This window comes from Aythya marila (genome assembly GCF_965140915.1).
Source record: "Aythya marila genome assembly, chromosome: 3".
NCBI classification, from domain to species: domain Eukaryota; kingdom Metazoa; phylum Chordata; class Aves; order Anseriformes; family Anatidae; genus Aythya; species Aythya marila.
The window spans coordinates 27,025,841-27,037,949 of NC_139044.1; the positions used below are offsets into that span (position 1 = coordinate 27,025,841).

Here is a 12,109-nt window from a genome sequence, read left to right on the forward strand (position 1 = left end):
TCTATCTATTTTCAGAGTGACTTTCCTTTTAAAATTATTTATCATGTTTTGGTGGCCTTTAAAAAGTAAACATGTAAATAACCAGAGGTACTCTGTAAGCTGTCAGAGTAGCATATGCTTAAGCACCTTATAAATTATTGAATAATTATAATATTTATCTTTCCAAAGTTATTAGTTTATTCATTTGAACAATTGTAGAATAATTATAGTACCCTTCTTTAACTTTTATTTTTTCCTTCCCCCTCCAGGAACATGAACATTGAAGTCCTGAAATTATAAATGATTTGGTGACACTCTGAGCTTGCAATGCAGGCAATAAAAACTGTGGAAAAAGAAGTGACTTTTATAAAGGAGATACTTTTCACAGAATCTTTCCTAAAGAAACAGGAGTGCAGCAGAAACCCAGAGAGCAGGCGGCTCTGTGAGCAGCAGCCATTGGAAGGAGCTGTCTGCAGCTCACAGTGCTGTACTGAGCATGTCCCAGCGGAGCCCAGTGCAAGCAGCACATTATGCAAAAAGGCAGCTGTAGCAGATGGGAGAGAGGCACAGCAAGCATTTGCTTCACTTGCATCACCACCGCCTGAAAACAAACCTGGATCGCTAGAGGGGATCTTGCCAGCAGGCCAAAGGAAAGAAAACCGGGAGCATGGCTTGATTACCGAAGGTGTTGCACTGCGAAAAATCATGGGGAATCAAGATGGGAAGCTAAGAAAAAATACAAGTGATGTGCATGAAGGAGGAGAGGATACCTCTGGGCCGAAGGATACGGATAGCACAAAGAAGGTATCGGGAAGCAGAAGGGGACTGGGGAAGCATGCAAAAGGAAGTGAATCTGCTAAAAAGAAGAATAAGTCGGACTCAAGGGCCTCAGTATTTTCAAATTTGAGGATCAGAAAAAATCTGTCCAAGGCTAAAGATGGGAATAGTAGTTCAAGGGAGGATGTTTTGCAAAGCCAGGCCTTGCAGACTGGAGAGCTGGACAGTACTCATTCAATTGTTACTAAAACTCCAGATATAAGCATCTCTGCAGATGAAGGGGGTCTCTCAGACACAGATGCCGAACATTTTGAAATCAGAAATGAAACCGTCCCAGCTGCTGCAGAGACACAGGATGGACAAAGGACCAGCTCTGGCTCTGATACGGATATATACAGTTTCCATTCAGCTGCAGAACAAGAGGATTTGCTTTCTGATATCCAGCAAGCTATTAGACTGCAGCAGCAGCAGGGGGCAATTACTGTTGGAACTGAGGACCTTGTCACCAAAACAATGGGCCGACACATGGCTAATTCTCAAGCAGCCCCCTTGGATTTTGAACGGTTTCTTTCAATAACTACCACTGACAAAGAGAGTAGCCCAGACACTGTGAAGGCTTTTCCAACAGCATCTGAAATTGCGGAAAACGTTCCTGTCTCCTGTGCAACTGAATGTGAACTGAAAGAAGCGGTAAATGGAACGGGCTCTCCTGGTAACGGCTTATTTGAAAAACAAGAATGTAAGCTATTGATTGAGGAACAGGGACAGCTCACTGCTGTGGATGCTTTAGTTGGTGAACTAGAAGATGATTTAAACAGAACTGCAGTAGAAAATGCGTCTGAAACCCACAGCTTCACACTACGTTCTCCAACCTCAGTAGTAGATTCTGAGACTCACATTGCTGAAGTGCAGGCTATTGATTTGCAGGGTTCAGGAACAGAGGATGGTATTTCAGATGCAGGCCATGATCATGCTGCTGAGACTCAGGAAGGGAAACATACTCTGTCAGACAGTCAAGAGAACCTGCATAATGGTTTATCTACAGAAATTAAAGATGGCATTTTGTCCTCTGAGGGGACAGCAGGCAGTCCAATGCTTGGTTCCGGATGCTTTAAGCCCTATCTAATTAATCCTTGTTACATCAAAACTACAACTAGGCAACTGAGTTCTCCCAACCATTCACCTTCTCCCTCCCCATCCCAGAGCCCACTTTTTACAAGGAGGCAGGAGTCCTTCCACAAAAAAGTCCCAATTAAGAAGCAGAGGTCTGCTAGTGTGGCAGGTTTGTTTAGCCGTTCAGCAGACTGGACAGAAGAGATATCTAATCACAAATATGAGATAACACAGAAAGTGGGCTCTGCAGGCTACTTGGAGCACAAGGGGTTTAGAGAGAAATTTCAAACAGAAAGAGTGCCTTTGACTCATTCAAGAAAGTCCTCAGGGGTGCAGGCTTCTGCAGAGACATTTCCCAATGTCTTTTCAGGTGAGTGATGTGTGTTTTTTTTTTTTTGTTTTTGTTTTTTGAGAGTCTTTGAAATATATTTAAAATACATGAATTCAGGCCTTTGCATGTACTGTTGTCTTTACTTGAACTGACAGTTTTAAAATGGAAGGCCTAACCTTATAACCACATTCACATTTTATTAATGAGAATAGCTTCTCTGTATTCAGTGTCAGCCAGTAAAGGAAGTGCCTAACTCTTTGAAGTTTTTCTTTTTACCCTTCTTTGTCTACATCCAGTTGAAAAAGGCTGGATGCCTTAAAAGTGTTCTTGTTGAAAAATGCTAAGAGATGCATTACTTGAAGCAGACTAGCTCTCTGCTTAAATGAGTCTTTCGGAGCTGAAGCTTTTTGTAACTGTGAGCCTGTTCAGGCTTTTCTTGTGCTAGGCACAAGAAATACTGTAATAATTCTGATATGCTGTAAATATTTGAGAGCTGCACCTGGTATTAGACTGAGGCAATGATGAGGTTTCACTTAGTACAAAAAGGAAAAAGGCATGCAAGCACAGATGAACAGCACTACAGGGGGAGTTAAAAAAAAAAAAAAAAAAAAAAAAAACAATTTCCCCTTCAGAAGGGGAAAAAGGAGAAGGAAAAAAATTTTAATGGCTTCAAAAAGTAGCATAAAATGGAGAAGGGAAACACTGTAGAGTAGATTTTGGTAATTCTGGATGGCTGCTGTTCAGGCTGAATCATGTGACTCATTCAGGAAAGCATTCTTTTACCTTGTCTATTAGGCAACTTGCATCCTGTCAAAAAGGCCCAGAAACACAGTCTAAAAATGAAATAGTGTGCATAGATTATGTTGTCCTGCACTGTGTTTTTTTTTTTTGTTGTTGCTCATTTGCTTGCGTTTGTTTTTCCTTTCTTTCCTCTATCTGCAATTTTTTTTTTTTTTTTGTAAAAGCTAAGGCATTGACAAATAGAGAAGGCCTCTGTTACATCTGTCAAATATGAAGTATGTATACACAGTAAATTCAGCAACATATTCCATTAATTTTTCACTTAAGAAAATTAACACTAAGAATACAACTGATGTTTGCAGTGAATATGTAAGATTAAAGCAGCTGAATTAATAACACTGTCCAGGTTTGTTTTGAATGGATCTGTTTTGTGTGTGTGAGCACAGTAACTGTATCAACGTATCAGAGCTATTTGCAAAAAATAGTGAGAATCTTTTTGTGCTTTTATGAAAAATAAACAAATTAGTATCATTTATGAAGGGAACAATTACATAATTTAAAAATCACATACAAGAAAACAATTGAGCTATCAACAGCTATTCATTATGAAAATGCTATCTTATAATGCAGATTTAAAAAAATTACATAACTTGTAGTCACTTGCATTCACTTTCTTTGTACGCTTTATGTTCTACTTGACACCAAAATATTACTAGTGAATGAACCTGCCTGGAAACCAAAGTTAAAATTAGTGGCTTTTTTCACACAGCAACAAACTCAAAGAGTGCAAAATTCTCAGGTAAAACGTTTGTCACTTGAAATGAGAATACTTTCATTTTTCAGTTGTCTTGAATAGAAATCCCCAACCTCACACAAAAAGCCTCCCCTCTCAGGGGAGCTAGCCCTCTCCAAAGAGAGCTGAATCCTTTTTGTGTTTTAAATCCCTTCCACCCATTTACTTAGATTTAATTTCAAACATTCCTATTTAAAGTTTTGCAACTGGAGGTGATCTCTACTTCCAAGTTTTTGGTGTGTAAAACACTTTTTTTTTTTTTTTTGCTATCAATATATATACAACTTATAAACAAAGTGCAAAGCTTTAAATTGCATCACCACTAATTAGACTCAGTTTTATGGTGGTGCTATGAGGAAAATAATTTTTTGGCAAATCTCAAGGACAGTTACTTTTAAAACCTTATTTTTGAGGAAACAAGCTTCATGTTTCCTTATAAATTTTTGATTTACCTGTTATTGAAGTTTTTTGTTTTTGTTTTGTTTTCTCTTATCCCACCAACAGTTATACTGTTATTGTGAAGGGACCACTGTCCAATGCAACAGTAGTTCTGTCTCTTATGGAAATTACTGTGACCCTAATTTGCATGTATATGCCAGCTGTCTTTACAAGCAGAGGACAATTACACCTTTCAGTTCATGCAGAGTAGCTTGAAATGAGGGAATTGGAAATGACATGATAACACTTCATCTCTCTTTTTGGTTGGTCTTCTGGTTTCTATAAAATATAAGCTGAAAATTATCAGGAATACACAAACAATAACTACCATGCAAGGAAAAGGGAAGTTAAACTGAACATTTATATTCCCACAAGCTGGCTGTCATTGCTGTAAGAGCAGCGAAGTCTTTTTATTTAAACCTGTCTGCATAGCAACAATTACAGAAATAATTTCCTGGCAATGTAAATATTGTTTTGGAAAATTGTTGCATTTTAATTGCATCCATCACATGCATCAATGAGGTGATTACAATCAGGCTTTTAGAAATAAATGTAGAAATAAGGAATTATAAAGAATGCTTTATGTGTGTGTGTATGTGTGTGGATATGTTAGCTTCTTGCCTGGAGCACAAAATCCCATCTTGCTGTGCAGTGACTGCAATGTCGGTTTTGCGTTTATAACTAGAATAATGTAAAATATTCCACAACACTTCAGTCATTGATTTTAATGACAGCAGATTCTATGCAGATGACTGGCCTACTTTGGCACAACATTGTAGTTTGGCTGTGTGCCATTTGGTTTTCACAATGATCCATGTGAACTAAGGCTTCTTCAATGCGAAATGCAGATGGAAACCAACAACTGGAATTGTAACTATGAATAAAAAAAAAATAGTCCTGTTTGAATTTTAGGGGGAGAAGCAAAGAATACAGTTTGCCAAAAAAAAAAAAAAAAAGGCACTTTTCTAACTTTGCCTCTAATTAATATTTTTATTTTTGATTTATGTGAGAAATAAGTACAGTACAGTATTTTAAATTGAATTTGATACAATGGCTAAGAATCTGGTGTGGACAAATTTATGGGTATTTTGTAATTAAGGCAGCAGATCTTTTTTGATGAGGACAGCTGTATTTGAAATTGCAGTGACAGTAATTACAAGTTCTAGGTTACCTGATGTGCAGTGGAGCCACGGGTTTCACATTCTGGTCCCAGGAGGACACAAGCTGAACCTGAATGAATAAGGGTTGGTTCTTTTCTTCAGGATGTGGCAATGAATGGTATTTGCTAACGTCAAGACAGTGTCATGGTGGGAAATGAAAAACGTTTCCAAACATTCACATAACTGAAAGAGAAGATCTAATAGGCTCAGTTAAGAGAAAGGAGTTTATCCTTGCACTAATTTGAGTTGCAGTGATTGCAAAGCAGATAGGAAGGATCTGTTACATAAACTGAATGTAACTGAATGTTCAATCAGCTACACCGGGCTGTAATTAAACTTTATCAAAACAAACGTATGCCCTTTCTAATCTCTGTTGGCTGACTGTAACACATTTGGTGTGTGAATCTATTTCAATCTGCCCATTTATCATTAAATTTCTGTTCACAGTTTCACATCTGTCTTAACTTTAGCTGTAAACAGGAAGCAAACAAAAATCTGATTTACCATAAAATAAAAACCTGAACTCAATCCCATGCTTTTGTGATCATGGCCTCTCTCTGATTTCCATGGAATGCAAGCCTGGTTCTCACAAAGACCACTTTATGTTACTGCTGCAAAGTGCTAATGTCACCTACACCCACTTGCAGCTCCAGTACATTGTCTGCAAGCTTCTACAAAGGTCTTAGTAAAGATAAGTATGTGAAACTTGAAAAACTAGAATGAAAGCTTGTGTCTGAGACATATAGTAAATCTTTTTAGATGCTTTTGTAAATTTTTTTTGTATTCTGATGCATGATGTTGCACACAATATGGATTTGTATTTATTGGTGTGCTGAGAAGAACATTTATCATGCAACTGTTATGTAAGGCTATTTACAGTATACTCTTTTGCTGATGTTTCTTAGCAGTAATACAAATGTCTTTTATCTGATGGCGGGACAATGTAGCCTCAATGTAGCCTACCCAAGAACATCCCTTCATGTGATGTATGATCACATACTCTTTTTGCCTAGAAAACTCAAGCCCAGAGAGTGTAATAAAAAAAAAAAAAAAAAAGCAAAAATCCAGTCCAACTACCATAAAAAGTACTTGAAAATGGGGGGCAATTCATTATGGAGAAACTGCTGAGTGCAGATAAGCAGCTTTAATGTTACTGTGCCAGCACTGCAATATGGGAATCGGAGCAATGTGAGTAATGTCACTGGAATACAGGGCTGCCACAGTGTTGTTTTGATAGTCTTATGATTAATGCTTTGATCTTTATCTGGAGCTTCGTTGGAAGTAACGGGTTTTGGTCATGGGGCTGGGTGACTGCATCTCTCAGGCAACCTCTGCTGGAGTTGAGGTATGATGAGTTGAGTTGAGCCCAGCTTGCACCTCAGCTAAAGATGTGGTTTTTTGGTTTCCTGCTGATCACTTTTGGGCAAAGGGAGAAAGAACAGTTTGTAGCTGAAGGTCCACGCAGCTCTGCTTGGATCTGAGGCCTAGAACCAGTGTTAATCCATCCCACAGAGGAGATGGCTAGAACTAGTCATGAAGGACATTGTATGCTTCGGTGACTTTGGTTACGTGAAAAGAGCAAGAGATTCTTCCGGTATGAATAGCTATATGGAATTTAAGTTTGAGTATGTTTCTTGGATCTAATTGTGCTTTGTTTTCTTTTGGAGGGTGCTGGATTAGTGGTGTCCAGATGTTTGGCTTTTTAAAAAGTGCATAGGTTCTTTTGTGCAAAACCTACTTAAAGCAGGCCTCACCTTTTTCTCTACATCGTGGTGTCTAAAAATAAAAATAAACTTGGCATTGAAAAGCATCCCCAGGAATATTATAGGCTGCCTGCTTTATGAGGGATCAAGTGCTGATGTGAATCACAGTGACAGAAAATGTGAAAGTACCAATTAGCCAATGTATTTTGTTTGTGCTCTAGTTTAACCAAGCTCAGAATATGGCCAAGAGTATTCCTTATAAACTACTCCTTTAAAAATGTGAACTTATGTAAGGAAGAGTAGTGATAAAGCATATATGTGTGGGTGGTTTTGTGGCTGTGGCTTTGACTATTTTCAGGCACATTTAAAAGCATAATTCTATACTGGTCATGTGGAATACGACGGTTTCTGGAAACTTACCTTTATGCATACAATTTGTCTTTTTGTAGAGATAAGGTTATTTAATACAAGGAATATATCTGCTTTGCACAAAGCAGACATTGTGCAAAGAAGGTGATGAAAGGATGTATGAGGGCTTGACACTGTCACCTCACTCCTGCCTGTGAGCAGCAGCAACTCCCTGTGTTCCTACATTGCTGTTCATCTGGAGGAAGTTAGGGACGAGGAGATGGTCTGCATTACGTTGATTACAAAATGGCAATTTCTCATTTTTATTTTCATGTTACTGCTGATGAGGATGAATTTCCTTCAATGGAAATGCCTCAGCTCCCTGACCATGAATAGGAGGTGGGCTGTGTTTTCTGATGCAAAACTTTGCATTATTCTCAGAACATGAATAGATGAATACAGAACATGACCTATTTTATCTGTAGGTGTATATATGATATAACACATTAAATCAATTAGCTATTTTGCAAAGGTAAGATGCAGTGGTAATGAGATTGTGCATGTGTTATCACAGTAATAGTAAATCCTAATATGGATGAAACTAAATAGAAATATATAAATTCAGAGGACACAAATGCTTGGGACCTTAGTAATTTTGGTGTCTTGACATATACAGCTAAATAGTGGCAGGAAAGCCCAGTAAGAAATGAGACTTGCCATTGAAATGTTCTTATTTGGCAATAAAAATATGAATTGTTCAGTCTTAAGATTTATATGAAATTTATCAGGAATGCCAGAGGTCTGAACCCGGTGTGAATTTGAATCAGGAGGAAGCATAGATAAACTATAGAGAGAAAAAAAGCTACCCACTGTAATTACTTCCACAATGAATTTATTTGAAGCCAAGATCCATCTCAGATGTCCCTTGAAGATACATAATAAGTAGTGTATACCAGGGGGGAAAATAATTGTTGTATACTTCCCTCTTCCCTGCACCAATAAGGAAAAAGTTGCTGGAAAATGAAGTCAATACTGCAGTAACACGATAATTAACTACATTAACATCTGCTAACAGTCATGGAGCTGAAGTGGTTTTCATTTAGGGGGGAAAAAACAAAACAAAACACAAACCTAAAACATTGCATTCACAATAGAGGGTGTGTATCTAAACACTTTTTTTTTTTTTTTTTTTTTTTTTTTTTTGTCATGCAAAGAGCCAAGTCAATATAGTATGCTGAGAAATGGCTGAGGGAAATATTTGATTACATCAGTGAAAGAACATAAAGACCTACTTACAGTGAGGGAGATGGGATTAAGTTTATTTGGATGAGGTCTCAAGGAATATAGAATATGGCACAAATATGTACAAACATGGCACAAATAGGCAGGCATATATATTTATTTTTCATGGAACATAACTAATTTTTTGCTTGTTCCATTTCTTCATTTTAGCAGTGTTTTTTTCTTTGTACCTAACTTTAAAACAAAAACAAAAAACACTCTTAAACATTGTGTAAATGTTTAAGAATGTAAAAAGTCAGCAGCTGTTGGAGGAGATTAGACTTTGGGTGTATATGGTCCTGTAGAGAAAGAAAGCATCAGGGCTATCATAGCTAGGTTGAAAGAAATCAGTTATTATATGTCCCACTTCAGAGGCTTGCTGGTCCAGCTCAGTTGTGTTTTGTGACCTGTAGTTGCTTGTGCAAATACTTGAATTTACTTCTAAGGTAGAGATGAGCCAGTTGCAATTAAATGCTAAATGAAATGTGGAACGATTGGGAATCGAGTTGTTTTATTAAATTGGGTCATAAAATCATGCTGTGTGTATCAGTTTGGACTGACAGAAGAAGCAGTTAGAAATAGCTGCCCAAAAAAACATCAGAGGTGCTTCTCACTTTAAAGAGTCAGACAAAGAAATGCAGCTTTCCAGCAGCCTGGGAGAACTTGGCACAGAATACCAACTTCACGTTGCAAATCACCACAGAAACTAAAAGGGTAAAAATGGACAGAATTAAATACTTGCTGAGAGGAACCTAAGCACCTAGAAAATACAATCTGGAAGTTGCCAGAGATGCAAATGATACCTAAAACATTTGGTAGACAGACACAGATTCTGTTTTAATATAAACCACTCTGAAATTAGGAAAGTTTTAGTAATGTACCTCTGTAATATTCAATAATAATGTGTTAGAAATTGAAAATAAAGGAAAGTGAAAGGCAGACAAGCAATATAATGGTGTAGGAGCGTGAATCTTTTTTATATTTTTAGAAAGGTATTTTGTACTGTGTATCACTGTTGCATTGTAGCTGGGGAATTGTTTGTTACTTTAAAAAAATCAGCTTCTGAAAGTCATTTAGTGGCACATAAAAAATACTCTTACCATTCACATGATCGAATATACCTATTGAAATGTAAGATATTATCTTTACCTTTGCACCTTATTTTATCGTATATAAAAGCTTAGTTAATACTTTGCCTCAATTTATGCTGTAATGCCTATGCGTTATTAGAAAAAGCAGAGTGGGAGTAAGATAGAAAAACTTTGTCACTGTGAAAGCAAAATCTTAAGGAGCTTAACATTCACGTTAGAAATATGGAGTGCGTAAGAGACTTGCTAATTTGCAAAGATGCAGAAAAAACTGTCACAGACCATCACAAATATTTTAAAATTTTGAAGCTCTGGTGGTAGCAAAGTTTTAATACCTGCTTTTTAGAAAAAGTATTATGTTGTTGTTGCAAATGATCCAGGCAATTTCAGTCCTCTTCAGTTTGGCTGCAGCAACAAGCAAGGCTTTGGAATGAATCCTGAAGAAGGAAATTGTAAGATATCGTTGGCTACTCAATAAGAAGGTAAAGTAAAATAGAACAAAATACAGCATCGTTTCAACAAAGATCAATAAGACTGTTTTTATTATTTTTATTTTTTTTATGCATGGCTGTTTTCTAGGCAATGCAAAAGTGGTAGAAAGGGATTAATCTGGGTTCTGTACAAAACAGAATATTGCAAATCACTTATCCAAAGATGAAAATTACTGTTGGCTTTGACAAGGGACGCTGTCATGTATCTTCTCTTCCACCATAGGGGCACAAATCCATTTTGGCCCAGTTTTACTTCGTGCTATGATACACTTGGTCAGGCAGGGGAATTTCATTGCATAGTTACTGCGGGAGTAGAGCAGGCTCCTGACCTTAGCACTTGCTGGACTCAGCCTTTTCATCACCAATGGAAATTTTTGGTAAACTCTTGTCTTCCTGTATTAAAACCCAAATTTCAAAGTTAGGAGATGGGCTGATATCAGATGGGCTGTTCCAGGAGTTCATTCACCAGGACCAAGGTCTGTGTTAACCAGTTCATGATTTAAAATTGCTTTGTCTCTTTTCAAGTATGATCAGTGCAAGTCTAGCATAGAGTTAAGTTAATATTTTAATAGACCATTGGATGTTATGCTGAAATTAGTGGTGTTGTCATGTCTCTTAGCAAGCCCAAGTGGAACAAGCTGTTTAAAAAAATACAGATGCTTAGTTCTGTCATGGGACATGATGGATCAACAATGAGATCAATGGTAGGGCTTTTTAAAGAAAACACACACTCACACACACACACACACAAAAAAAAAAAAAAAAAAAAAAAAAAAAAAAAAACTCTACTTTGTAGCCTCTTTCTGGGGCAGCTTTCCTTGATATCTTCATTTTTGTGGAATCTCGTTTTCAGATTTTGGCAGACCTCAGATAGGGCCTGAAAGCATTTCACTGATGTTTGTTTGAGGTGCCACTTCTGCCTCTCCTGTGCTGTGTTGGCCCCAGAGGTGGCAGCAGAAGCAGGTGGCAGCTCCAGCTTGTACCCTTGCTTCCTGAAGTAAGCACACGTGTTCTACACATGGCATTTTTGGGGGTGCCTTGAACACTTGAAGCTGTTGGTATTACATGCTTCTCTTTCTACAATGGACTGCTTGTTCTAGTTGAGTGAGTTGAAAACTGAATGATAACAACCATCTTCAAGCACAATCCAAAATCTGTTATGGATAACTTTATGGCTGAAATAAAAAGAAAAAAAAAATTACTTGCTTGAACTGGAAAAGGGTTGGTACATTGCAGATCCAACTCAGAACAAGTCAAGATTTTTCAAGTAAAATTTTTAAGAGTCCAGAGAATGCTAAGAGAGGACAGTGTCGAGAAAGGGGAGTACTGAGATGCCAAGAGACTCAGAGAACTTGACACAAGTAAAGCATGGTGTTTTCTTTGATACAGAACAGAAGAAATTGAATTAATAATTGGTAGTTTGATTACAGTTGCTTAAGAGTCTATGAATGTTATCATTCCATCAATAAATATATTCCTTCGTAGAATTTAATAAATAAATATTTCTGACTTTGAAATGACATTGGACTGTGTGCAGGCAGGCATTAAAAACTGGAAGGAGGAGAATAGTGCTGACATTTGTCTTTTTCCTAGTTCTCTTAGAATTCTCTTCAGAAGTCAAAAGCAGAAAGTCTATCTAAATTTAAGATGATTTTTGGGTTCAGTTCCTACCATCCCTGTGAACAAAGCCAGAAAGTCTACTAGATGGTTATCAAGGAAAGAAAGAATAGTCCTCTTAAGAATTTCCATGAATCCCTGACTTTGGTAACACCCTAAATACTAGAAGATATAAATATAACAAACATATTTAAAAAATATAAAGAAATCGATACATTGCCTTTGCTTTTTTCCCCCTTGGAAACATGC

The 12,109-nt window shown here is 37.3% G+C and overlaps 1 protein-coding gene across 1 annotated transcript in view; it reads left to right on the forward strand.

Moving 5' to 3' along the window:
• Positions 1–306: 306 nt before the first annotated feature.
• The window catches only part of FMN2 (formin 2), a gene marked incomplete at its 5' end in the record, with an annotated part of 152,964 nt that continues 141,161 nt past the window's right edge, over positions 307–12,109 (forward strand). Inside the window, one exon of the mRNA XM_082756573.1 lies at positions 307–2,239. Coding sequence (XP_082612699.1) covers positions 307–2,239 — 1,933 coding nt within the window. The remainder of the gene's footprint in view (positions 2,240–12,109) is intronic.